Raw genomic sequence first — 26,774 nt, forward strand, 5'->3', positions numbered from 1 at the left:
TGTATGCATGTCACACCAACAGTTTTTCCCTTATGCTTCAAAGGGTTCACCAGCTCAGTTCTCAAAAGTGTAACCAGGCTACCAGAGTCTGACAGAGCCTCTACTCAGTTGCCTTCCACAATGAGTACACACAGGTGTTTATCTGTCTCAGCCTGCCGGTCCGCAGTACAGGCTGGCTGTGCAAAGAAAGACCCCCTGCAGTTGACAGAAACAGTATCACATTCAATGGCCTCAGAGGTAAATGAACAATTAGCTGCTATAAGGCCGAAGCCACCACATCGGAAACATTGAGTCACATTAATGTCTAGTCTTTTGTGGGGTAGGAACCTTCCTGGATGGGGCAGGCCTGTCTTCAGGTTCCCCACCCTCAGTCTTAGGCACATTCCACCGCCGAGTACCCTTCTCCCCAGGAACAATCTTACCATTGTTGATGGGAGTTCGCCGGTGCACCATCGGGGCTCGGTGTGGCACAGTCATCAGCTCCTCAGCCACCACGTACCTCTCCACCAGTTCAACTAAATGGTCTGCGGACTTAGGGTCTGCATGGCTCACCCACTTGCGCAAGGATGCAGGTAGGGATCACAGATACAGGTCCATCACAACTCGTTCGATGATTTGTGGTCCTGTAAGCATCTCGGTCTGTAGCCACTTGGTGGATAGATGGACGAGGTCATGCAAATGTGAGCATGGAGGTCTGTCTATTTGGAACTCCCAGCAGTGGATTCGTTGCGCACAAACAAAGGTGGTGACTCCCAAGAGAGTCAGGATCTCCCGTTTTAATTTCACATAGTCCTTAGCATCGGCCAGGCAAAAATCGTATTTGGCCTTTTGTGGCTCCCCAGACAGGAAAGGTGCCACCAGACTTGCCCATTGCTCCTTGGGCCAACTCTCCCTTTCGGCTGTTCTCTCAAACGCGGTGAGATATGCCTCCACATCATCGCCTGAAGTCATCTTTTGTAGGAAGTGACTGGCTCGTATGGAGTGAGTGGTGGAGGGAGGACCAGTGGGGGCATCTCCAGACCGGGCGACCAGGTGTTGTACCAACTCCTTAAAAGCCTGGCGGGTTTCCTCAAGGGTGACTTGTTGCTGCCTCTGGGCTGTCTCCAAGGCCAACAGTTGCACCTGGGTGGACTTTTGCTGAGCTCTGGTAGCTTCCGGCTTTTACAACGTACTCCATTTTACCTCCAGGTGCTGGTTGGAAGCTGAACCTTGCCTCTCTGGGCATTGGCTGACGCCACCTTCAGGGATTCAATAATCACGTGTCTGCCCCTTTAAATTTTAAAGGACAAATTTTCCTTGCTGCACTTTTCAGTGTGTGCCCTCATTCTCCACCAATTGTAACACGACCGGATTAGGGGTCCCTCTTCTGCGGTAGATGGACTCCCTCTTCACACACACAGCAGCCGGAAAAATAGTACACCAGTCTGGGGTTTCATACTAGCTGGTCGGTACCAGTCTTTATTGTGCAATGTAAAAGGAAAACAAAACAAAAATAAACGCTAGTCCGTCTGGGCGGTAACTAGACAAGAGGTTCCCTCTCTAAAGAAATAGTGGGGCCTACTGCCTCCACTATCAACACAAGCGTATGCACAAAACTTACAGGTAGTTTCACCAAGTGTCTCTGAGCCAGCCAGTCTGCTTGCTCTCCCAGGTATGAGACACTAGCTTACAATCACACACAGCCTATATCAGCCAGTTCCAGGTGCAGACCCTAATGAGCCTGCTACCAGGCCAAGAAGGCCAAAACCTGGAGTGGCCTGTGGATGGAGCCCTCCCTTTCCTCACATCCACACCCCAGGTCCCAAACCAGCTTTTCAAAAAGCCGACACTCAAATCTGCTTCACTGCAGACTTTCTCCTAGGGGTTTTTAGAACACATAGGTCAAAAACCTAGGATAAATGTATCTACCAGTGACCACTTTACCAGTGTCCCTATCGCAATATATATATATATATATATATATATAGAAGGTGTATAGACCGGCGCACTGGTTAAAGTTTTTAGAAACGTATTGCACTGTTTGTGCAATAAATGTGTTTCAATGCAAAGTAATATCCATGTAGTGCTAACACATGTGACACTTTGATCCCTCTGGTGGAGGTGGCAGCAGTCTTCCCGGGTTCCTGAACGGCAATCAGGATAAATGGGATCTGGAGGTGGAATTGGGAAAAGGCATGCGCCTAATAGTGTAGTATATCAAATAACAATGCACGTGCTCAAAATATATTGTGCGTACCAAATAATAAATCTTTAAGGCTTATCTGTGATTCTTTCACTGGGATTCCATATGGTGGGGTAGGTATGGTCCTCCAAAAGATCAGGAAAACCTTAATAGAAGAGGCTCCAACAGACCCAGATAGAACACAAATATAGTGTAGTATTTTGTTTATAAGCAGCGCATATAATTCAGTGTATAATGCGTACCAGAAAGATACTTGAACAACTACATATGGTATTGTGTACCCTGGTAACTCCTCTAGGATACCGAACGGAACCGAGTAGAACCGAATCCGCTCACCCCTAATATATATATATATATATACTTTTTCAACATTGTGTTATGTGTGATAGGATCACTGGTAAAGTGGTCTGTGACAGGGACATTTATCCCAGATTCCTGTCTTATGTGTTTTAAATCCCCAGGAGAAAGTCTGCAGTGTAGCAGGCTTGAGTCTCGGCTTTTTGAAAAGCCGGTTTGGGACCTGGGGGTTGTGGGTGAGAGAAGAGGGAGGGCTCCACCCACGGCCACTCCAGGTTTTAGTTCTCGCAGCCTGGTAACAGGCTTGTTAGGGTTTCCACCTGAGAGTGGCCAATATAAGCCTAGTGTGTTTAGGGCTGAGTGTCTCACCTGGGAGAGCAGGCAGGGAGTTTGCTCAGAGACACTTGAAAACCTAACTGTGAGTGTTGTGCTGTGCCTTTGTTGCTGGTGAGGGCATTAGGCCCTGCCAGGTTCTGGTAGTGATGGGAACCACCTGTGAAGTTAGTGCCCCGACAGGGCTAGGATTTATGTTATTTTTGTTTTGTACAATAAAGACTGACGCCGACCAGCTTGTACTCGAATCCAGTCTGGCGTACTGTTTCCCGGCTGCTGTGTGTGTGTAAGGAAGGAGTCCTCTACCCAGGAGAGGGACCCCTAATCTGACTGTGTCACAATATGGTGGAGAATGCGGGTACCCACACACACTGAAGTTGCAGCGAGAGGAAAACTTTCCGTTTAAAAATTAAAGGGTCAGACACCCAATCTGTGAGTGTGGAAATAACACTGTGTCCTTGGAGTCCCATAGAGGAGGCGTCAGCCAATGCTCAGAGAGGCAAGGTTCAGCTTCCAACCTACACCCCAGGACAAAATGGAGGAAATTGTTAAGGCCTTGCTCCAAGCTACAGCAGCTCAGCAGGAATCTACCAGGGCTCAGCAGGAAGCTACAGCAGCTCAGCAGGAATCCACCAGGGTGCAACTGTTGGCCTTGGAGACAGCCCAGAGGCAACAACAGGTCGCCATCGAGGAAACCCGCCAGGCCTTAGCGGAAAACAGCCAGGCCATAAGAGAGGTGGTACAGCATCTGGTCGCCCGGCCCAGAGATGTTACTACTGGTCCTCCCACCACCACTCACTCCGTACGAGCCAGTCACTTCCTCCAAAAGATGACTTCGGGCGATGATGTGGAGGCCTATCTCGCCGCATTTGAAAGAACGGCCGAAAGGGAGAGTTGGCCCAAGGAGCAGTGGGCAAGTCTGGTGGCACCTTTTTTGTCTGGGGAGCCACAAAAGGCCTATTTCGACTTATGCCTGGCTGATGCCAAGGACTATAAAAAACTAAAACAGGAGATCCTAACTCGCTTGGGAGTCACCACCTTTGTTCGTGCCCAACGGGTCCACCGCTGGGAGTTCCATATGGACAAGCCTCCACGTTCACAGATGCATGACCTCATCCATCTGTCCTCAAAATGGCTACAGCCCGAGACGCTGACGCGACCACAGATCGTGGAAAGGGTCGTGATGGATCGGTACCTGCGGTCATTACCTGTGACTGCGCAAGTGGGTGAGCCATGCAGACCCTAAGTCCGCGGACCAGTTGGTCGAGCTGGTGGAGAGGTACGAGGCGGCTGAGGAGCTGAGGAGTATGCCCCACCGAGCCCCGATGGCGCACCGGCGAACTCCCACAGACACTGGTAAGACTGTTCCAGGGGAGAAGGGTGCTGGGCGGTGGAATGTACCTAAGACTGAGGGTGTAGAACCTGGAGACAGGCCTGCCAGGCCAGGAAGGTTCTTGCCCCGTAAACAACTAGACATTAATATGATTCAGTGTTTCCGGTGTGGTGACTTCGGCCATATTTCCGCTAATTGTTCACTTACAACTGAACCTATGCAATGTGATACTGCTCATGTCTACTGCAGGGGGTCTTTCTTTGCACAGACAGCCTGTACGGCTGACCAGCAGGCTGAGACTGATAAGCACATGTGTGTACTCACTGTAGATGGCAACCGATTAGAGGCACTGTTAGACTCTGGTAGCTTGGTGACACTTATGAAAGCTGAGCTGGTGAACCCCTTGAGGCGTACGGGGAAAACTGTTGGTGTGACCTGCATACATGGGGATACTTGATATTATGTTACTGCCGAGGTGAACATCGAGACACCATGTGGCTCTGCTATAGTTTCTGTGGGTTTGGTGCATGGTCTGATGTACGATGCAATATTGGGGAGAGACTTTGCTCACTTCTGGAAGTTGTGGGAAAGTCGTTTTGTTCCAGAAGTGAACAACCCCGGTCCATTTGAGAAGGTTGTCAATGTAGTGGAGGAGGGAGTTTCTTCTGAGTCAGAGTTATTCCCTTTTTCTACTATGGTTGGCGAACTAGAGAATGCAGAGCACGACGGTGGCCCGCCAACTGATGTGCCTCCCATTGAGGTGGGAAGTGTTGTTGGGCCATTTGATCGTCTGCCTGATTTAGAGGTCAGAAGAGAGGTCTTTGCCGTGGAGCAGTTGAATGACCCTACTTTGGTAAAAGCCAGGGAGAATGTAAAAGTAGTTGATGGTAAACCCATAGACCCTGATAGTCCTTTGTCCTATCCCCACAAGACAATGTGTCAGGATTTGTTATATCAGGTGACTAAGAAGGGGGAAGATGTTGTGGAACAACTAATACTTCCCAAAGCCTACAGAAGAACAGTGTTGGATCTGGCCCATGGTCATATAACGGCAGGCCATCTAGGGGTAGAGAAAACCACTGAGCGAATAATGCAGAGGTTTTTCTGGCCCGGGCTTCATAAAGAGGTATCTGACTTTTGCGCATCCTGCCCTGAGTGTCAGTATCATGCTCCCAGGCCACGTTCTAAGGGTCCACTAGCTCCATTGCTTATTATAGAGGTGCCGATAGTAAGAGAGCACCTGGAACCGGCTCAACAGGCACGGCAGAGGGTATACAACCGCAATGCTCGGTTACGCAGCTTTGCTCCTGGGGACAGAGTGTTAGTGTTGGTTCCCACTGTGGAAAATAAACTTTTGGCTAAATGGCAAGGGCCCTTTGAAATCTTAGAAAGAGTGGGACAGGTCAATTACAAAGTTTACCAGCCGGGGAAAAGAAAGCCGGAACAGATATACCATATAAATCGGTTAAAGCCCTGGAAAGACAGAACGGTACTGTCGGCCATCCGAGCCCCTCCAGTAAATCCAAGGCCCTTAGTTCCCGAAGTGACAGTGGCAAAAACCCTGTCGGCAATTCAACAACAAGAGGTCAAGGAGTTTCTGATCAGAAATAGGGTGCTGTTCTCTGACGTACCTGGGAAAACCTCGGTCGTTAAACATGACATCATCACTGACCCGGGGGTTAAAGTTAATCTAAAGCCCTATAGGTTACCAGTAGCACAAAGAGAATCGGTGTCGAAAGAAATTAAAAATATGCTAGAGTTAGGGGTTATTGAAGAATCACATAGTGAATGGTCAAGTCCCATTGTGTTGATTCCAAAGCCCGACGGGAGTGTGCGTTTCTGCAATGACTTCTGAAAGTTGAACAGTGTTTCAAAATTCGATGCCTATCCGATGCCACAGTGGAGAAGGAGGAGTTCGCCATAAAGTGGGCGTTAGAGGCTCTCAGGTACTACTTGGTTGGAAGGAAGTTCAAATTGACCACTGATCATGCCCCTTTGAAGTGGATGTCCGGAAATAAGGACAGTAATGCGAGAATTACGAGATGGTTCTTGGCGTTACAAACTTTTAAATTTTCAGTGGAACACAGGCCAGGGGGCCTGTTGTCTAAAGCAGACGCGTTGTCACGCGTTCATTGTTTGGGGGCTTCAGTTGTTCCGCCCATAGGTCGAAACAAAGGGGGGGGATATGTGATAGGATCACTGGTAAAGTGGTCTGTGACAGGGACATTTATCCCAGATTCCTGTCTTATGTGTTTTAAATCCCCAGGAGAAAGTCTGCAGTGTAGCAGGCTTGAGTCTCGGCTTTTTGAAAAGCCGGTTTGGGACCTGGGGGTTGTGGGTGAGAGGAGAGGGAGGGCTCCACCCACGGCCACTCCAGGTTTTGGTTCTCGCAGCCTGGTAACAGGCTTGTTAGGGTTTCCACCTGAGAGTGGCCAATATAAGCCTAGTGTGTTTAGGGCTGAGTGTCTCACCTAGGAGAGCAGGCAGGGAGTTTGCTCAGAGACACTTGAAAACCTAACTGTGAGTGTTGTGCTGTGCCTTTGTTGCTGGTGAGGGCATTAGGCCCTGCCAGGTTCTGGTAGTGAGGGAACCACCTGTGAAGTTAGTGCCCCGACAGGGCTAGGATTTATGTTTTCTTTATGTTATTTCTGTTCTGCACAATAAAGACTGGCGCCGACCAGCTTGTACTCGAATCCAGTCTGGCGTACTGTTTCCCGGCTGCTGTGTGTGTGTAAGGAAGGAGTCCTCTACCCAGGAGAGGGACCCCTAATCTGACTGTGTCACATATGTTACAGCCTTATTCCAAAATGGAATATATTCATTGTTGTCCTCAAAATTCTACACACAATACCCCATAATGACAACTTGTGAAGAGTTTTTTTGAGATTTTTGCAAATTTAATAAAAAATAAGAAAACTAAGAAATCACATGTATTCAGTCTTTGCTCAATACTTTGTTGATGCACCTTTGGCAGCAATTATAGCTTCATGTCTTTTTGAATATGATGCCACAGCTTGGCATACCTATTATTGATACCCCTAAATCTATATAACCAAAATGTTGCTATTTAGCGCCACAAGTCGCATAAGAAATAATTGCTTTCCAATCCAATTGTGGTTCCAAAGCACAAAAAGTTATATTGCAATAAAAAGAAAGTTACACGCTTAGATCTAACACAATTAGCACAAAAAGCAAGTAAATACAAAGGTACAAACCGATACATACGCGTGCGTACTGGCCCAGTATGCAGTATTTCAATCCTGAATCTGCGGTCACCATCACCCAAGGATATGGAGAAAATGACTGACTACTGCCCCAGCTCACAAGCCTATATTCGGTACAGGTTTCAGAGACAACAAAGGCACAGAATAACAGATGCTCATTGGTTCTTGCTTCAGGTCACTCCGTTCATTGGTTAGTTCATATGGTGTCATCAGAGGTATGGATCAGCTTTCCAACTGCTTCTTTGTGTAGGTTTCCCTCCGAAGAACTAATAAAAAACACTACATACAGAGATACAATCTAACCTATACTTCATATCCTGCGAACGCATGCTGCGATCTCCTTGCCGATAGAACCAATGAACTACAAATAAACAGGGATTTAGAATGGTATTAAACATGACATGTCTACTAGCTTCTGTACCTTAAATATCATATACATACATTTCACAACATAATTATTCGCTAATAAAACCTCTATCACGTTTAATGTGAAGGAACCTTTTTATAAGTTATTGTATGTGTAAGTGTGAGAATATTATGTAGTTTTGCTAGTTTGCGTTGCGCATATGTGTGGGTGCGTGCGCACTGAAAGGTGCATGCATGTAAGTCTATGTGTGTGTGTTATGTAATTCAGTGTATTTGTGATGGATTAATATATATATTATCCATTTTTGACATATTTTAATATTTAAACATTGCCTGAACCAAATTCTAAGTTGTAAATAAAGGTTTATTTCTAAGCAGGGGGAGACCCCCAGCTGTTTGCTTTTGCCACCTTGTCTGGTAGCTTGCGACAGGCCCCTCTCCACTTGATTAGAGTGTAGGGGCAAAATTTACTAAGCGGTGGTTTGATGGTGGTTTCTATTCTATTCTAAACCCCGGCGGTTTGGTGGGGGTTTCTATTCTATTCTAAACCCCAGGGGTTTGGAGGCGGTTTTGCAGTGGTTTCTAAATGACAGCCCTGTTCTATTCTAAAATGTGTTTTGACTGTGGTTTGGAGGTGGTTTTGCTATCTGCAGATTTACTAAGTCCAAAACCGATGCAAAACTGCCATCAAAACACATTTTAGAATAGAACAGGGCTGTCATTTAGAAACCACTGCAAAACCACCACCAAACCCCCGGGGTTTAGAATAGAATAGAAACCCCCACCAAACCGCTGGGGTTTAGAATAGAAACCACCGTCAAACCGCCGCTTAGTAAATTTTGCCCTAGGTGTCAGTTCCTATGAACCAAAACAGCACCAAACAAAAAGGTATACAATTGTTAACGACCTGCAGGTTCCTGACAATGATTCCCAACTTTGCATTTAGAACCCTTCTCTGATCATATCACTGTGTTACATTTTAATTATTTGTTACAGGCATATTGTATCAGTATGCAGAGTTTCTCAAAACATATGCAAACACCCACATACATACACATTAAACCCGTTTTCCACACTCTAACTAAACCTTGTACTAATATAAATATATATTTGTGCGTATCGGAATTGCGCTGACGCTGAGTAGCGTCCAAGCAATTCGTCATCAGACCACAGACGACTAAATCGTCAGATAATTGCAAGCGATCATATCCAATTATCTGACTTCGACACTATCTTTGGGCAGTTTCACCCATTCCTCTTTGCAGCACCTCTCAAGCTCCATCAGGTTGGATGGGAAGCGTTGGTGCAAAGCCATTTTCAGATCTCTCCAGACATGTTCAATCGGATTCAAGTCTGGGCTCTGGCTTGGCCACTCAAGGACATTCACAGAGTTGTCCTGAAGCCACTCCTTTGATATCTTGGCTGTGTGCTTAGGGTCATTGTCCTGCTGAATGATGAACCCAGACTGAGGTCAAGAGCGGTCTTTAGCAGGTTTTCATCCAGGATGTCTCTGTACATTGCTGCATTCATCTTTCCTCTATCCTGACTAGTCTCCCAGTTCCTGCCGCTGAAAAACATTTCCACAGCATTATGCTGCCAACACCATGCTTCACTGTAGGGATGGTATTGGCCTGGTGATGAGCAGTGCCTGGTTTCCTCCAAACATATCACCTGGCATGGACGCCAAAGAGTTCAATCTTTGTCTCATCAGACCAGAGAATTTTGTTTCTCATGGTCTGAGAATCCTTCAGGTGCATTTTGGCAAACTCCAGACGGGCTGCCATGTGCTTTTTACTAAGGAGTGGTTTTCGTCTGGCCACTCTACCATACAGGCCTGATTGGTGGATTGCTGCAGAGGAATGCTGTAGCTCTGACAGAGTGACCATCGGGTTCTTGGTCACATCCCTGACTAGGGCCCTTCTCCCCAGATCGCTCAGTTTAGACGGCCGGATAACTCTAGTAAGAGCCCTGGTGGTTCCGAACTTCTTCCATTTATGGATGATGGAGGCCACTGTGTTCATTGGGACCTTCAAAGCAGTAGATATTTTTATGTACCTTTCCCAGATTTGTGCCTTGAGACAATCCTGTCTCGGAGGTCTACAGACAATTCCTTGGACTTCATGCTTGGTTTGTTCTCTGACATGCACTGTCAAGTGTGGGACCTTATATAGACAGATGTATGCCTTTCAAAATCATGTCCAATTAACTGATTTTAGCACAGGTGGACAACAGTTAAGCTGTAGGAACATCTCAATGATGATCAGTGGAAACAGGATGCACCTGAGCTCAATTTTGAGCTTCATGGCAAAGGCTGTGAATACTTATCTAGATGTGATTTCTTCATTTTTTCAACTTTCATGTTGTTATTTTGGGGTATTGTGTGTAGAATTTTGAGGACAAAAATGAATTTATTCCATTTTGGAATAAGGCTGTAGAATAACAACATGTGAAAATAGTGAAACGCTGTGAATACTTTCCGGATGCACTGTATATACAGTGATTACAAGTGCTAAAAATTACAGTGGAGGACCCACTCTCACAAGTTAATGGGGTCTCGGGAGACATGCTCTGCAGCTAATGATTGCTGATATGCACTGCTGTCAATAGGACCCTGCCCTGTCTCCCGGAAATGTTATCTGCTGTGTATGGCTGCTGCCCCCTCCTGCTGTTTGGTGGTGGACACCCAGCTCACAGGGAGGAACAGCCGATGCAGAGCAGCAGCCAGAGACTGTGGACCTGAGAGACTGGAAACAAAGATCGACTAGCCCATGGAGAGGAGGTAGCTGCAGAGACTGGCCCCGTGAAAGCCCGCAGCCAGGGCATAATTAGCACATAAGCTATAGTCTGCCTTATACATAGTGCAGTGTATGTAATGTAACATATATAGGGTCAGCTATCACAGTAAGCTTGGCAGTAGGGTCAGCCTATCTGAGCGGAATGTTTGAATAAAGGGCCTATGTATTAGTAATCTAGTGTTCACTCTAGGACAGGCGCCTAAAAAGGGGGTGTGGCAGAGGAAAAGGGGCATGTCTTTTAAACGCGTCCCCTTTTCGTCACTCTTGAGGGCATGCCCGACACTTACGGACATGTCGGGCTGCCCCCAAGCGCTGCTGTATATGTGAATAAATGGCGGGCGCATGCGTCCGGCATCCACTCACTGGTGGTAACCACTACAGCGCAGTTTACCCCACCCGCAGGACACTGCAAACCGCGGGTAGGGGCGGCACCCACAAGCTATTTTAGTGGGGTAGCTGTAGTGATAACCGCTGTCCCTGGGAGTTACTTCCCTGAATAATCTTAGAAGTATTCCACATTTGCGAAAGACTCCTCCGGGGAATTTGCCACTGCGCATGCATAAAGTGTCAGATTCCGTAGCACTGACTAGTACAATTGAAAACTTCTCACATGTGACATGTGAGGAGCTCTGAGTGGCATGTAGTAAAGTTTTGGGCAGCTAAAAATGCAGCTTTTATGAGACTGTCCTGTCATCCTAATAGAGAACACTTTTGTCCCACCTGTTGGGCGGTATGTCATGCTCCTGTGAGTGGGTGCTTCTCACAAGCTAGACATGCCGCCAAAGAGGTGCAACCATGCCGCCAACATGCTGTGACCACACCCCCTCTAGGGGGGCCCTGGGAAGTTGTTGTACCGGGACCCAAGATTCCTCTTGGCAGCCCTGGGACAGATCAAAAGCCAGGAAAAGGGGCAGGTGAGTTCCTGAGTTCTCCAAGGCATAAGCGTCGGGCACAGAAAGGGCACCCCAGTCGGTTACATGATTCAATTGCTTGCGGAAGGGGGCCCTTTGCCCCCAGGTCAGTTACTGTACATGATTCAGTTGCAATAAGGGCTGTTGTCCCGCAGTGCTATCTATGCCACCAAAGTGATAAGGTGCATACACACGGAGCAATTAAAATGTGCAACTGAACGATTACATCATAATCGTTCAATCGCTCATTAATCGTTCCGTAATCGTGCAGTATAATGTTGAAAACGACCAGCTCCCGCTGATTCGACAACAATCTTCGCCTGAACATGCAGGCCAACCTGCCGTTAACGACAGATTGGGCATGTTTAGGGACGATGGAGGGTGCCTGCACTGAACGACATATCATTCAGTGTAAGTACATTATCCACTGCACAGGAAGATGAACAATTGTACGATTAAAATATTGCAATTGTACAGTCATTCCTCTATCGCCCAGTGTGTACGCACCTATAGTAATAACAATTAAATTTAATAAACTATGACCTATAATTCACCATATGTCTGTTTTTTTCTGGGGCATCTATGGGGAATGGGGAGAGGTGGGGGGGGTTAAGGTTATTGGGGAGATCGAGGGCAACAGACAATTAGAGGATTACTAGTAATGGAGCATACACACGGGACGATCAGATCGTCCTACATGTTTTGGATGATATTGAACATCCAGCAACATGCACAAACCCCCAAAAGACGTAATGGTCCCGTGATCGTCCCTATAGTAAACATGCTAACATGGTCGATATCGACCAGGTTAGCCTGCATGCACGGGCGATGGGCGATATCGACCATCCGTGCCCGCGCATCGTTTGGTCGTTAGAAGGGGTTGAAAAAAAGGACGATTTAAACGATCAAACTATATTGTTTAAATCATCCTTTTTATCTGACCGTGTGTATGCACCAAAACAGTAGCAGCCTTCTCCTTGCTGTTTAATCCTTCTATCCATGTCCGGGAGCAGAAGCTGCAGGTTAGGAGGCTGTAATGTCTCCCTACACAGCTTCTTACGGGGAGAGGCTGTATTCTCTGTGATCATGACAGCAGTTACATATTCTACACCTCCGGACGTGGACTGTACCGGTTTTTATCGTATCCCTTCTGTACTGTATTGTTGTATTCTGCTCTCCAATCATCCTATAACTGTTCCCCGGCCGCAGCCAGTGTGATGTGTGATTAAGCCAGCGGGTCCGACGTAGCCTGGCAATGAGATCATCTAATTGGCTGATGTGTGACACTGATGGGCGGACTTTCTGATGCAATCTGGGTGTGGCCTAATGGTCATCACTGTCTTTCACAGTAATCTCAGTTATGGAATACATTTGGCGGTGTGGCGATCAGGGCAGCCCTGTTCTAGAAACTGCCTTGCAGCTAACTGCTGTCTACAAGACACGTTCATTGCTTGTTTAATTCATCCTCTTGCTGTAACCAATGTGGTTATGGAGGAGGGGTCTAATATGTTTTCTAGCAGCTGCCGGAAGTGACGCCACACCACTGCCATAAGCCGGAGGTGATTGTGAGGTTACTGACTGTCACCAAACATGGGATCCGGCTGCGTTTGGGCTGTCATCCTCACACATGGTAATATATTTATACCATTAGTTATTCGGGGCACAGTCTACCGCAGCCTTTTAGCGTTTATTACCTGTCTAGTGTCATATATATAAATATGTGAAAAGACAGGTTGTTACATAGAGGAAGCTAATGATCACCTGCATATATAACTTAATTTCCTCTTCTTGTTCAGCGTTTTTGTTCTGTACACTAAATTCTACAGCTGCAGACCGATATGACCTTTATCTACTGTATAATGTTTCTATTTCTTAACGGTATTATTATTGGTAAATGCAATTTTAAGTTTTTTCAACAACCTGTAACTCAACTGTAGCTTCGTAAAAGTAGCATATTTGCCAAAAATGGACAGTGATATGAAATGGTAAACTTTTAGGGTCTTTGTACTAATAATCTCTTTACTGCTGCAATTATTACATATCCAACCTGCAGGGGATATTTTAATTTAAAATGAAAATATCCCCGCTATGTACAAAGGGGAACTCGCAGGGACGGTGGTTGTGGTAACCGCTGTCCCTGCAAGTTATATCCCTGGCATTTAGTTGAAGTATTTCACAGAAGTAAAAGATTTCTCCGGGGGAAGCGGACACTGCACATGTGGCAGCTTCCAGAGCCAGCCGGGGGCTGCGGGGGATAGATCGAAAGATCTTTCTCATGCCCCTGGAGCCCCCATAGACTTATACTAGTTTACACCATCTAAATCTCCAAAAAGCTTTGCCTTTTGGGGTTTAGTACACAGGGATCAGAATGTAGTCCCCATTGATAATAATGGGGATTGCGATATGTAGCGCTAATTGGCTCTTTGCCAGAGTTTTTTGTGAGCTCTCATGCACTGTGCTTTTAGTACATAGGAGAAATACATAATATTATGCAGAAACTGCAGTTTCTGCATAATTTTATGTAAAAATAGCTTTATACATAGGTCCCTTACTGCCAGAAATGTATTGTGTGATTTTTCTGTTCTAGTAATCATGCATATGCCAGGGCTTGTCAGTTTTTCTTTGGAATCTATGATCCAGCCTCTAAGTGAGACATTCACATTTTAAACATATTTATGAGAAATGTAATATATAGCTGGGCATACCCCTAATCCTTACCCCTTACAGATTCACAGATCAATCCTCTTCATGGTTTTTCTTTTGTATACTTCCCTAGGGGCATATTTACTAATCATTGGTTTCTAGACCAGATAACTATAAATTCTTATAGCTGTGTTTGTCGTGAGTTCTGCTGGGATGTACTATTGTACACATACACGGATAGGGGCTATGAGAGGAGCCCGTTTCGGCGCTGTATAAAATTAAAGTGATCGCGCTTTGTAGCCCTGTCTCTCTCGATGTGATTGAGACGAGGCTTGCAGCAGCCCCATCCCTTGTTGCTCTGCGGGACATTCGATGGCCAGTAGGGAACTCTTATCTATATTTGTTCCCACTGTGGGCGTGTCAGCAGCCAGCATGGCACATCCCAGCTGGTAAAGTGTGGGAAAAGCTGCCTCTGTCAGAAACAGCAACAGGAGACAGGGGCTTTTCTAGTTCCAGGACACCGCCGCACGTGCAGGCGCACAGCGGTGACGTAATCAGGAGGGGCCACAAGTAGTTTCCAGGCAGGTGGCTGTAATTAATAGGGCACCGTGGTGCAAAGAGCGGGTGACGTCATTGAGAGTGCTGGAGGCTATGTGACAGTAGTGAGTAGATGCCGCTGTGCGTGCAGTGGTGACATAATCAGGCCGGGCCGTGGACGCTGGAGGCTATGATTGCAGGTGTCCTGAATTAGCAGGACCCTGTGGCCGGCCATGCCACCACTCCCCCAGGTATTTAGTTTGTTTCAAATACAGGCTGCCGCAAAGCCATAGCCGCTGAAGTCCGTTGGAAGTCACAGTAGGCTCTGGGGGATCGAAACCTGACAAGCTAAGCAGTTAACTGGAATTTTTACTATTGTCTATTTAACCTGGTGTTCTGGATATATATAATTATATATAGTAATATGTTACTGCACTGTTGCCACTGATAGTCAGGGAGTATTATACAGGGGTGTGTGTGACAATTTATTTAACCTTTGGTTTATTGGTACTGGCAAAGAATTTGATCTTTAAGGGCCAGGGTTTTTTTTTTTTTGCATTTAAACAAATGGGTCAATAAAAGTCTTCATTAACCTTTGTCTTTTCTATTCATTTAGGGCTACACTTTTTTCTAGGAAAATTTAGGTAGCTATCTGTTTGGAGTAGACTTATCTTTCTTGCTTAGTATGGATAAGCCAGACATGGGTTCTAAGAAACAAGTCCCTGGTTATATTTGTACAAAATGTGAGAAAAAAATGCCATAAGGTACAGACCAAGGGTCGCTCTGTGCTGGTTGTTCACAGGGGGTTTCATTATCGAGATGTTCAGCTGAACAGTCGGTGATGCCTGATTGGGCTACAGTTATGGTGGACGCCATAGGTTAATTACGTCACTTTCAGGAAATTATGGTACCCTGTGCTCAAGCACCTTCTTTGGCTGATCCCTTTGTAGAGCCCAGATGGGCCCAAAATATGAGATGATGAATCGCTCTGGTGGTGAAGTCTATAAATAAAATGGCACCGTCTGCAGGGGCCACATCCGTTAAAAAGCGGTCACATTCCTCTATAGAGTTTCCTGTAAAAGAGGCTTCAGCTACTTCATAGGAAGAAGGGGAATTGGATTATGACTGCGAGGTCACCTCAGAATGGGAGGGTGACTCCCAGTCAAATTCAGGAGTTTCTATTTTGATAGATGAGATCAGGAAAACTCTGCAGTTACAGGAGGCAGCTATGCCAGAGACTAGTGCAGTTTCTTTCTTTAAACGTAAGAAGAAACATGTTTCGTTTTTCCCAGAATTTTCTAATTTGAGGAAATATTAAACGAAGCCTGGTTAACACTTGATTCAAAATGTTGTATTACGAAAAAATATAAGTGTCTTTATCCTTTTTCAGAAGAACATACCAAACAATGGGAAGTTCCAGCCATGGTGAATGCTCCTATTGCTAGGTTGGTCAGGAATACGGTTATTCCCATAACTCCGTCTGTAACTCTTAAGGTACCCACACACATAGCGACATTTTACACGATTTGGCCGATTTCGACGAATCGTGACGATGAATCGGGTAAAAAAAGTACAAACGGTGAGTTTATACTCACGGGCACGATGCCGATGCGCTTCCCCGCTCGTCGTACATCGCATCTTCTGATCTGCCGTGCTGTAGGGCAGATTAGCCAATCTGGGATACAATGCACTGGCTGCAAGATAGATATTTAGTCAGATTGGACATTTTTAACTCCAAATCGTGATCACGACGGCATGGAAGCTCCCGTGAAAGTTCATGAGGAAATTGGCTATAAAATCGTATCGTGAGGACATCGGTATGTGTGTGGGCACCTTTTAAGGTGTATATCCACTACATGAGTGAAGAACGACTGTACAATTACAACATCGTTGTCGTACAATCGTTCATCATACTGTGCAGTCGATATTGTGCCCACACTGAACGATATATCGCAGATACCCTCCCTCACCTCCGAACATGAACAACCTGTCCATTGGCAGGTTGGCCTGCATGTTCAGGTGATGACAAATGCCGACAACGACCATTGGGTGCACGCATCACTGGTCGTTGCCGGCACGATTAATGATTGAACAATGTCATAATCGTTGTACCTTTAAAGATCCTATGGATAGAAAGAATGAGGCTGTTCTAAAATCTTTATTCACCTTGTCAGGAGTCTCGCTGCGCCCAATTCTGGCCAGCGTCTGGGTGTTAAGGGCCATCTGTCCTTGGATAAATCAAATTATTACTGGTTTTCAATCGGGATGAATCTGAAGCTAACTCCTTAGCTGTTCAGATTTCGGAAGCTCTAAGCTATATAGGTGATGCTTTATTAGATACTTTTCAGATACAGTCTCATATCTCAGCCTTCGCTGTTTCTGCCAGGCATTCGCTATGGCTTAAATCATGTAAGGCAGACATAGAATCAAAATATGCATTAGAGTCATTTCCTTTTGAAGGAAGTTCTTTGTTTGGTCCAGAGTTAACCAAAGTTATATCTCAGGTTAAGGGAGGAAAAAGCTCCTACCTTCCTGTGAATACACCTAAAACAAAAACTCCTAAGTTTTTTTGTTCATTTCGGAATGAAGGCAGAGGAAGCTTTCAGGCTTTCCGAGGTGCGTATAGAGGCCCCCGAACAGGGAACTTTAGGGGATGTGGTGGCCCTGGCACCAGTCGGCCTGCTGCTAAGCCAGCAGGTAGATCCACATGACTGTCATAGGACTGTTAACCGTCCTCTGGTGGGAGGTCACTTACTCAAGTTCCGGGAAAATTGGATTCTTTCAAATCCGGATTTTCGGCTAAGTCGAATAGTCACCAGGGGTTACATTCTGGATTTGGAGGGCCTTGTTCCAAAAAGATTCTTTTACACTTCTCTCCCTGTGGATGGTTGCTAAAAGGCAGCTCTCTTGCAGTCAATTTGTGCGCTTTATGACTCCAGAGTAATTATTTCGGTTCCAGTACTACAGGAAGCCCTCTGGGGTTCTACTCCAGTATTTCCCTAGTAGACAAACCAGACGGGTCATTCTGACCCATTCTCAACCTCAGGGGGTTAAATGCTTATCTACACTTCTAGAAATTCAAGATGGAGTCAATAAGGTCAGTCATTTGTTCTATGGAGGAAGAAGATTGTCTGGCCTAGATAGATATCAAGGATGCCTACCTCCATATTCCTATATGGAAAGGTCATCAACATCTTCTGCGGTTTGCAGTGGGGCATTGGCATTTTCAGTTTCAGGCCTTGCCATTCGGTTTGGCCACCGTCCCCAGAGTATTTACAAAGGTTATGGCACAAATTATATCCCTACTCAGGAGAGGGGGGAATAAATGTGTTGGCTTATCTGGATGATCTGTTGCTAAGGGCTCCCTCAATAGCCCTTTTGCAACAACATATTCAGATTACAATAGGCATGCTCCAGAAATTCAGCTGGATCATCAACTTTCCCAAATCAAATGTAATTCCGTCTCAGAATATGGTATTTTTGGGTCTTCTCTTTGACACCCATTGTTACAGGTTGTTTCTTCCTGAATAAGGACCATTTTACAGATTTCTCATATCTCGGTTCTAAGGGCTATGCAGATATTGGGGAAAATGTTGGCTTAATTCGAAGCTGTTACTTTGGCCTGATTTCACCGCTGACCTCTACAGAACCAATTGCTTCATCGATGGGTGATACCAGTCCCTCGATTAAACAATTAGATGTTCAGATTATCACCGGCGGTGGCCGCAGGATGCAAATCTGGACAAGGGTTGCCCAGTGGTAGTTAATGACTGGAGCATTGTCACCACAGATGCCAGCCTAACAGGCTGGGGGGTGGTGGTTCTGGACAGACTTAAGGGCTTTGGTATGTCCAGGACACCGCTCTTCCTATCAATATACTGGAACTAGGGGCAATTCGATATACAATGCTATCTAAAGAATTAACCTGTACGAATCCAGGGTGGTGCACACAGCTGGCTAGCAATGAGAGAGCTTTCCCACATACTTAGTTGAGCAGAAAATTTGGTCCCGGCTATTTCTGCAGTTTACATTCCAGGGGTGGACAACTAGGAGGCAGACTTCTCGCTACAGTGTGCACCCAAGAGAATAGGAATTATACCAGGAGGTGTATGCCAGATAGGGATCTCCAGATATAAATCTAATGGGTTCTCGTTTCAACAAGACTCTTCCAAGTTACGGATCTCTGTATTGGGATCCTCAGGCATCTCTGATGGATGCCATGACAGCACTTTGAGTGTTCCAGCTGGGGTACAACTTTCCTCCGCTGCTACTCCTTATCCTCCTAACAGGAAACTGCAGGAAACAGCACCCTCCTCTGCCATACTACAGAGCAGCGTGCATTAGAAGCAGAGGGTTGAGCGAGTGGTCCGGCTGGACTGACTGCGGCAATTGAAATCATACCGCACTGCTCCCCTCCTCCACACACCGCATGGACAGTGCAACACGTGACATTCAGTGAAGACGCCGACCGGTAAGCCCCGCTAGCGGGACGCTGCAGTCATACTTTGCACGGCTCACTCTATCACCGGGACATTGCTTCAGACAGTGCAGGGACACGTACGTGGATATCCACATACGGAGAGCTACCTTTCTACATAAGGTTACCCTCACTTCCCTAGCACATTGCAAGTAGCCAAAGGGACATACACATACTTGTCTTTTTAGACATAGGGTACCGTATATATTTACGGGAAGGTAACCCCCTCAAAGGGCACACCTGCCACCCAGACATACCTTGATCCTTCCATATAGGACTTAATCATCATTATATAATTTTTATTAGATTATTTTACCATCATACTCCTACTACCAGAAAGGACACATATAAGAGTCTAAAATAGCCATCCATATCACTAGACGCATTGGTATATGGTGTCTATATAAGTAAAAGATTGTTTATAACATTCATTAGATCTGTTGTCATCTCCACATTTTTTACCTTAGCTACATTTTCTATAATATGATATATAGACAAGGTGAGCGCACGGTACAAAATCTATTTTTATCAGTATAATTTTGTTGGAGACAGGACATCTCCAGTACCAAGCAGCCCCCTAAAACAATAAACATCTTGTTGAGCGCTGTTCACATTTTCCACTCCTCTGGTAATGTTGCCAAGGGTAATTCAATGGATTCGACAGGTGGCACGGCCGGTCATTCTGGTGGCTCCAGACTGGCCACGTCGTCATTGGTACGCAGTTCTTCAGAACATGTTAGCAGACATACCGTATAGTCTGCCTCTGCGTCCAGATCTGTTGCTTCAGGGTCCATGCCGTCACCCCAATTTGCATTGCTTGGCTTTGATGGCATGGTTCTTGAATCCAAAATTCTGAGGGCCAAGGGGTTTTCAGAGTCTGCGGTGAAAACCATGATACAGGCTTGTAAACCAGTTACTTCCCAGATCTATCATCGGATATGGAAGATATATATTTCTTGGTGTGAGCAACACAAGTTCAAACTGGAAAAGTTCTGAGTGTCTCGCCTCTTGTATTTTCTGCAAGAGGGTTTGGTTAAGGGTCTGAGATTGTCCTCTCTTGAGGGACAAATGTCGGCCTTATCGATCCTCTTTCAAAGGAAATTGGCCACTGTTCCAGAAGCACAGACCTTCTTGCAGGGGTTCTTCGCATACAGCCGCTTTATGTCCCACCGGTTCCTCCTTGGGACTTAAATTTAGTTTTGGAGGCTCTCCAAAAGGCACCATTCGAGCCTTTGGAGTCTGTAGAATTCTGATATCTCACTCTGAAGGTTGTTTTCCTTTTGGCCATTGCCTCGGCCAGAAGGGTATCTGAATTAGGGGTGAGCGGGTTCGGTTTTACTCGGATCTTTTTATTGGCTATCGCCGAACATGTGTTTTGGATAGCGAATAAAATCAAGCCGAATTTGCGGTAAAGTGGCGATAAGAACCAAGTAAAACCGAACCCGCTGACCCCTAATCTGAATTATTGGCTCTTTCCTGTACAGCTTCGCTTATTATTTTTCATGAGGATAGGGTAGTGTTACGGACTAAACCCTTTCTGCCAAAGGTGGTATCGGCTTCCTCATTAACTAAGATATTGTCCTCATGGCTTTTAGATAGAATTCAGTGACTAGTGAAGCTTCTTCCTTAGCACTGTTGGATGTGGTACGTGCGTTACACATTTACCTGGACCGTACTGCTTCTTTGAGGTGTACAGATTCCTTGTTGGTGTTAATCGATGCACCAAAAAGAGGCTGGCCTGTCTCAAAAGGGTCACTTCTGCCATTAGGCAGGCATATTTGACCTCGAACGTAATGGTTCTGGCCTCAATTCGTTCTCACTCTACTGCTGTCGGAGCCTCTTGGGCTGTATGGCATGGTGCCTCGGTTGAGCAGCTCTGCAAAGCAGCTGCCTGGGCATTCGTACACACTTTCACAAAATGTTACCACTTCCATACAGTTGGCGCAAGGGATACCAGTGTTGGGCGGAAAATTCTAAGAGTGGCCGGTTCTGACGCTCCCCACCCCCCCTCAATTTATATTGCTTGCTTTGGTATATCACCCAGATGTAAGGCATCCCCCAGATGGTCTCTAGTTTCTCAGTTCTTTCTGTGGCTCTCCTCCGGGTTTGTTAAACATTAGACTGAGCTTACGGTGGAAAGGACAGGTTATATAGGGGGTGGGAGCCAGACTTCAATTAGCTTGTGTCCAACTCCACCCACCATTATATATAACCCCCCAGATGTAAGGCATCCCCCAGATGGACTCCAAGGAAGAGATTTTAGTTCAAAATGAATATGCCCTCCTCACTGACCAGAACCCTGCACCTGGAATGAACACTATCACAATGCAATGCAACTAGGACGCGCCAGGATAGTGTGCTGATTAATTTGATATGTGACACTTGTAGGTCGATGTGCATCGCATTGCATCTAAAATGCATTTTCGTCAAAAAGACACCCAGATTGCACGGGACCTGGCAGCTCACGTCAGGCACCTCACACTGCGTGGCATATTAAGGGTAGATGTATGAGAACACGTCTGTACAAGGCATAGGGATCCAAAAATACATATATCAAATTTACTTTTGCAAATGGATTTTTGTTCGATAACCTTGAGACAATTGAATATAGTGTAATACTGTATTACAATAAAGGGACGACTTCCTTGATCATCGATATCGTTGAACAATTTTTTCTATTTATAATTGAACGATTTAGTTGAACATGAACGATTTTTTTGCAGTATTTAAATACTGAAGGATTCATAGATACATCTATTACCAGGTAATTACAAAACCATTACTTAACATTGTGTTTTTTATATTAAGAAAAAAAATGCTTCACAAACTTCCATTTCTTATCTCACTACATGGAATCATCTCTAAGGCTACTACATCCTTTACTCTCCCTGCAACTCATCCTTCTGTACATATTGCTACCTCATTATTCTTCTCTCCTCTTACAAACACACATGAGCTTTTAAATTATCTTTACACATTGACAATGACATCCACAACCTGTCGCCATAAAAATCTATCATACAAATCCCACCAATATATTTATATCTCTCTCCTTCTGCTTCTATTAGCTGGTGACATATCACCAAATCCAGGCCCAACACACATGCCACACCCACAACGAGCTAAAAATCCAGCTAACCTCATAAACATTGCATGCCTCCCTTCACCCTCCAAGTCACTAAAATGTGCCTTATGGAATGCACGCTCTGTCTGCTACAAACTAACATCCATCCATGACCTCTTTATTTCAACTAACCTCATTCTTCTGGCAATAACAGAAACATGGCTCACACAATCAGACACTGTCTCTCCTGCTGCACTTTCATATGGTAACCTACACTTCTCACACACCTCCAGGCCTGGTAATTGTAAAGGAGGTGGGGTAAGAATATTACTCTCCCAATCTGTTACATACACAGTTCTCCCACAGGTACCTTCACTCACATTTACATCATTTGAAGTACACTGTATCAGGACTTTCACCCCTTTCTCTGTGCAAGTTGCTGTTATCTATCACACCTAAACCAGATTCTAGAAAAAGTTCTCGATGAGGTAGCTCCAGCTACCCATCACACACCATGTAGAGTTAGATGTCAGCCGTGGCATTCTAACCTAACAAGGCATCTACAAAAACTCTCACGTAAAGTTGAACGTCAGTGACTACAACTCTTATCGTGCTGCTCTGGACACTGCCAAACAACCATATTTCCAATCTCTGCTCAAGCCTCTAACCCCAAGCGACTTTTTAATACATTTAAACTGCTTCTTACCCCACCTTCACCCAAACCACCTGCTACTATCTGTGCACAAGATTTTGCTTCCTATTTTAGGGACAAGATTGATGAGATCCGAAATGAAATGGTATGCTCTTCTTCAGCTAGTGACTTGCTCAATTCCCTACCTGAATCCTCTGGCACATTCTCTTCATACCTGAATCCTCTGGCACATTCTCTTCATTTGATCTCACAAACGAAGATGAAGTATCTTCCCTCTTATCCTCTTACTCTATTACATCTACTCTAGACCCTTTACCCTCACAAGTCAGTAAAGCCCTGTCTCCTGTGCTTATTCCAACCCTAACTAAAATCTGTAATCTCTCTCTCTCTCTCTCTCTCTACTGGCAACTTTCTGTCACTGTTCAAGCATGCAGTGATTACTCCTATTCTGAAAAAAAACAAACTCTGACCCCAACACTCTCTCAAATTACCGTCCTATCTCCCAGCTCCCATGCCCCTCCAAGGTACTTGAGAGACTTGTCTACACCCGCCTCACACACTTTCTTAACTCACATAACTTATTGGACTCACTTCAGTCCGGCTTCCGTTCCCAACACTCCACAGAGACAGCACTGACTAAGGTAGTAAATGATCTGGTCACTGCCAAGGCTAAAGGCCATTACTCACTCCTAATTCTTCTAGAGCTCTCTGCTGCTTTTGACACTGTTGACCACTCTCTTCTCATACAAAAACACTGCAATCCCTAGGTCTTAAGGACGCAGCTCTTTCTTGGTTCTCTTCCTACCTATCTGATCGCTCTTTTACTGTTCGTTTTTCCGATTCTGCCTCCTCTTCACTACCTCTATCAGTTGGAGTGCTGCAAGGCTCTGTCTTAGGGCCTCTGTTATTCTCAATCTACACCTCCTCTCTTGGCAAACTAATCAGCTGATCTACCTATCTTCCCCAGATTTATCACCATCTGTACTGGTCTGTGTCACTGAATGTCTTTCTGCAATTTCATCTTGGATGTCATCTCGCCACCTGAAAGTTATTATTTCTAAAACAGAATTAATTCTATTTCCATCGGCCAATAACAGTTACCAACCTGATCTCTCTATCACTGTTGATAACTCGACAATCCACCCTGCCCCACAAGCTCGCTGCCTTGGTGTCATCCTTGACTCTGAACTGTCCTTTGTTCCCCACATTCAATCTGTCTCAAAATCATGTTACATACATCTAAAAAACATATCCAAAATTCAACCATATCTCACACAAGACACTGCAAAAACTCTAATCCATGCACTTATTATTTCCCGTATTGACTATTGCAATAGCCTCCTTACTGGTCTTACCAAAAACAGGCTATCTCCATTACATCAATTATGAATGCAGCTGCAAGGCTTATCTTCCTTGCCAAACGTTCATCGTCTGCTGCCCCGCTCTGTCAGTCCCTCCATTGGTTGCCGGTTTTCTACTGTATTCAATACAAAATACTCTTACTTACACATAAGGCTATTAACCAAACCACACCAACATACATCTCTTCACTCATTTCAAAATATCTCCCTACCTGACCTCTCCGCTCAGCACAAGATCTGCGTCTCTCATCCCCACGCATTACTTGCTCCCATTCATGGTTACAGGACTCTGTGGAATGTCTTACCACGCACAATACGACTTTCCTCTAGTCTCCAATCCTTCAAGCGATCCCTGAAAACTTACCTCTTCAGGCAAGCTTATCAGATCCCAGAACCACCCACATAACCTTCATAGACTCCATATGTAATTACATCCCCTTTCACAGTCCACACACAACCTCACACATCGTCTTTCTCTCATATCCTCATGACATTTGGCTGACATTCCGGTGTAAATGGATCATGCAGCCCACCAAGAAACTGTGCATTCTGGCTGGACCAAAATGCAATATATAGCACCTATCCTTGTGTATCAATGCCTATTTCCCTATAGATTGTAAGCTTGCGAGCAGGGCCTTCCTACCTATATATATCTGTCTGTTATTACCCAGTTTTGTTCTATTAATGTTTACAATTGTAAAGCGCAACACAATATGCTGCGCTATATAAGAAACTGTTAATAAATAAATAGATATCAAGCAAGTTGGTCAGTCTGCATGGTCGACCTCAGATATCGTTATGGTCCATACGGCCACGCTCATCGTTGGTCGTTCAGTGCAAAAAGTCAACGATATGAACGATCTATCAATAAACTATATCGTTATCGTTCATATCATTGACAAAAGTCGTCCCGTCTGTACGCAGCATTAGGCTGCACTTTAAATAAAAATATGTATATACTAGTACCAGGTTTTTCAGGTGGACTTCATGTTAACTTCCAAACGGGACCTATATTCCACCAATATTACCTCAATAAAAAACATTAAGAGGGCACATTAGTGTATTAATAAAATGTGTTAATATAAAGTAAAAGCAAAATAGTTGACCACACTTATAGGAATGCTTATCTGAAGAATAGGATTAAAGGCCCTCATTCAGACCCACTCGCAAGCGGGCGCACGTACGTTAGGCGTACGTACAAAAATATTTAAATTCAATGGCTCGCTCGTATTTTCGTTCGCATCTAAAATTCCTCCCAAAACTCTGACGACCCCTCCTCTAACTAACGAGCGTACGAAATAGCGAGCGTACATCCCCGAAATGGCTTGAAAGGAACGCACGCACAAGTATAAACAGGAAGTGGCCTTGTCAGATGTCGATTACCTGCTCCTTTATTCTGCCTACCTCCATCAATCGTATCATGCCAATCAATGTATCAATTAGCTTAATTGTTTGTTTTTTTTCAACACAATGAAAGAAACTTTACTCTTGTCTGTGTTTGTGTTTACCCGCAGAATACGTACGGATGAAACATTCGCTTGTATTGTTTAAAAAACATGTGAACCACAATTAAACAATTGTACTATTGCTGTGTATCCCCGCATATTTCCCTGGGTTCATTTCTTTATTTAAATTTGCTTACGCATGTCACTGCATCAAGCCTATCCTAACTCTCCAGAGATTTCTGGCCCTGTCGAACACATGACTCATACACTAACCAATAAAATTGCTCCTGTTAATTTCCAAAATACATTAGCCAATCAGAAAATTTTTACACACTTTATCAAAAATGTTTTTTAAGAAAAACACCATTGCCATCATGAGAGCCTCCGCATTCACCAGGCGTGAGCTGCTGGTGCTTACGGAGGTCATGGATCGCCGGATCACCAGCCAGCCAGAACCCATGACCAACCGGCAGAAGTGCTCCGCGTATGCGGAGGTACGGTCCCGCCTGCGGTCCTTTGGATCACGCCGCAACATCGGCCAGCTGGAGCGCAGGTGGTCCGACCTGCAACGGCGAACGCCCCGCTTGCTGGCATGCTTTCGCATGCAGATCCTGGCAAGTAAGTGTTATGTATTGTGGTTTAAATGTTTGTGTTTGTGGGGCAAACTGCGTGTGCATGTTTTCATGTTTGTTCTATTTATTATTTGTACTCATATCTGCGTCTGCATGTTTTCCTGTCTGTTCTATTTATTATTTGTACTCATATCTGCGTCTGCATGTTTTCCCTCTTTTTATGAATTTATAATTCTACTGCTATTTTTTTTTTTTGTTTTTTTTTTTTTTTGTTTGTTTGTTTGGCCGGATTTGTCCATAAACTAAACGCAATTTATTTGACATATTTTAGGGGGACAGCCAAGACTCCGCCGTCAACGTCGGCGTTCCCGCCCACTCTCCCCAACCCCCAGCCAACACTCCACCCCAAATCTTTCCCCTATTCCCCACTCCTCCCCATCCTTCCCAGACCCTCTCCCGGAAATGTCGGGACTCCTTCCCCTCCGTCCCACTTCCCCCTCTCCTCCACCCACCCCTCTTCCAATTACCCCTCCCCGGAGTCCAGCATAACTCCGCCCCATTCTTTGGGGAATGACGGATCCT

The 26,774-nt window shown here is 45.2% G+C and overlaps 1 protein-coding gene across 3 annotated transcripts in view; it reads left to right on the forward strand.

Moving 5' to 3' along the window:
- The first annotated feature begins 12,965 nt into the window (after window positions 1-12,965).
- BAG1 (BAG cochaperone 1) overlaps window positions 12,966-26,774 on the forward strand; it is a 149,765-nt gene continuing 135,956 nt past the window's right edge. For all 3 annotated transcript variants that reach the window (XM_088442290.1, XM_088442291.1, XM_088442292.1), the window contains exon 1: window positions 12,966-13,071. In XM_088442290.1, the coding sequence (XP_088298416.1) occupies window positions 13,032-13,071 (40 nt within the window). In that variant the 5' untranslated portion in view covers window positions 12,966-13,031. The remainder of the gene's footprint in view (window positions 13,072-26,774) is intronic.

Source organism: Taudactylus pleione, unplaced genomic scaffold, assembly GCF_031769625.1.
Source record: "Taudactylus pleione unplaced genomic scaffold, aTauple2 ptg000309l, whole genome shotgun sequence".
In the NCBI taxonomy this organism is placed as follows: domain Eukaryota; kingdom Metazoa; phylum Chordata; class Amphibia; order Anura; family Myobatrachidae; genus Taudactylus; species Taudactylus pleione.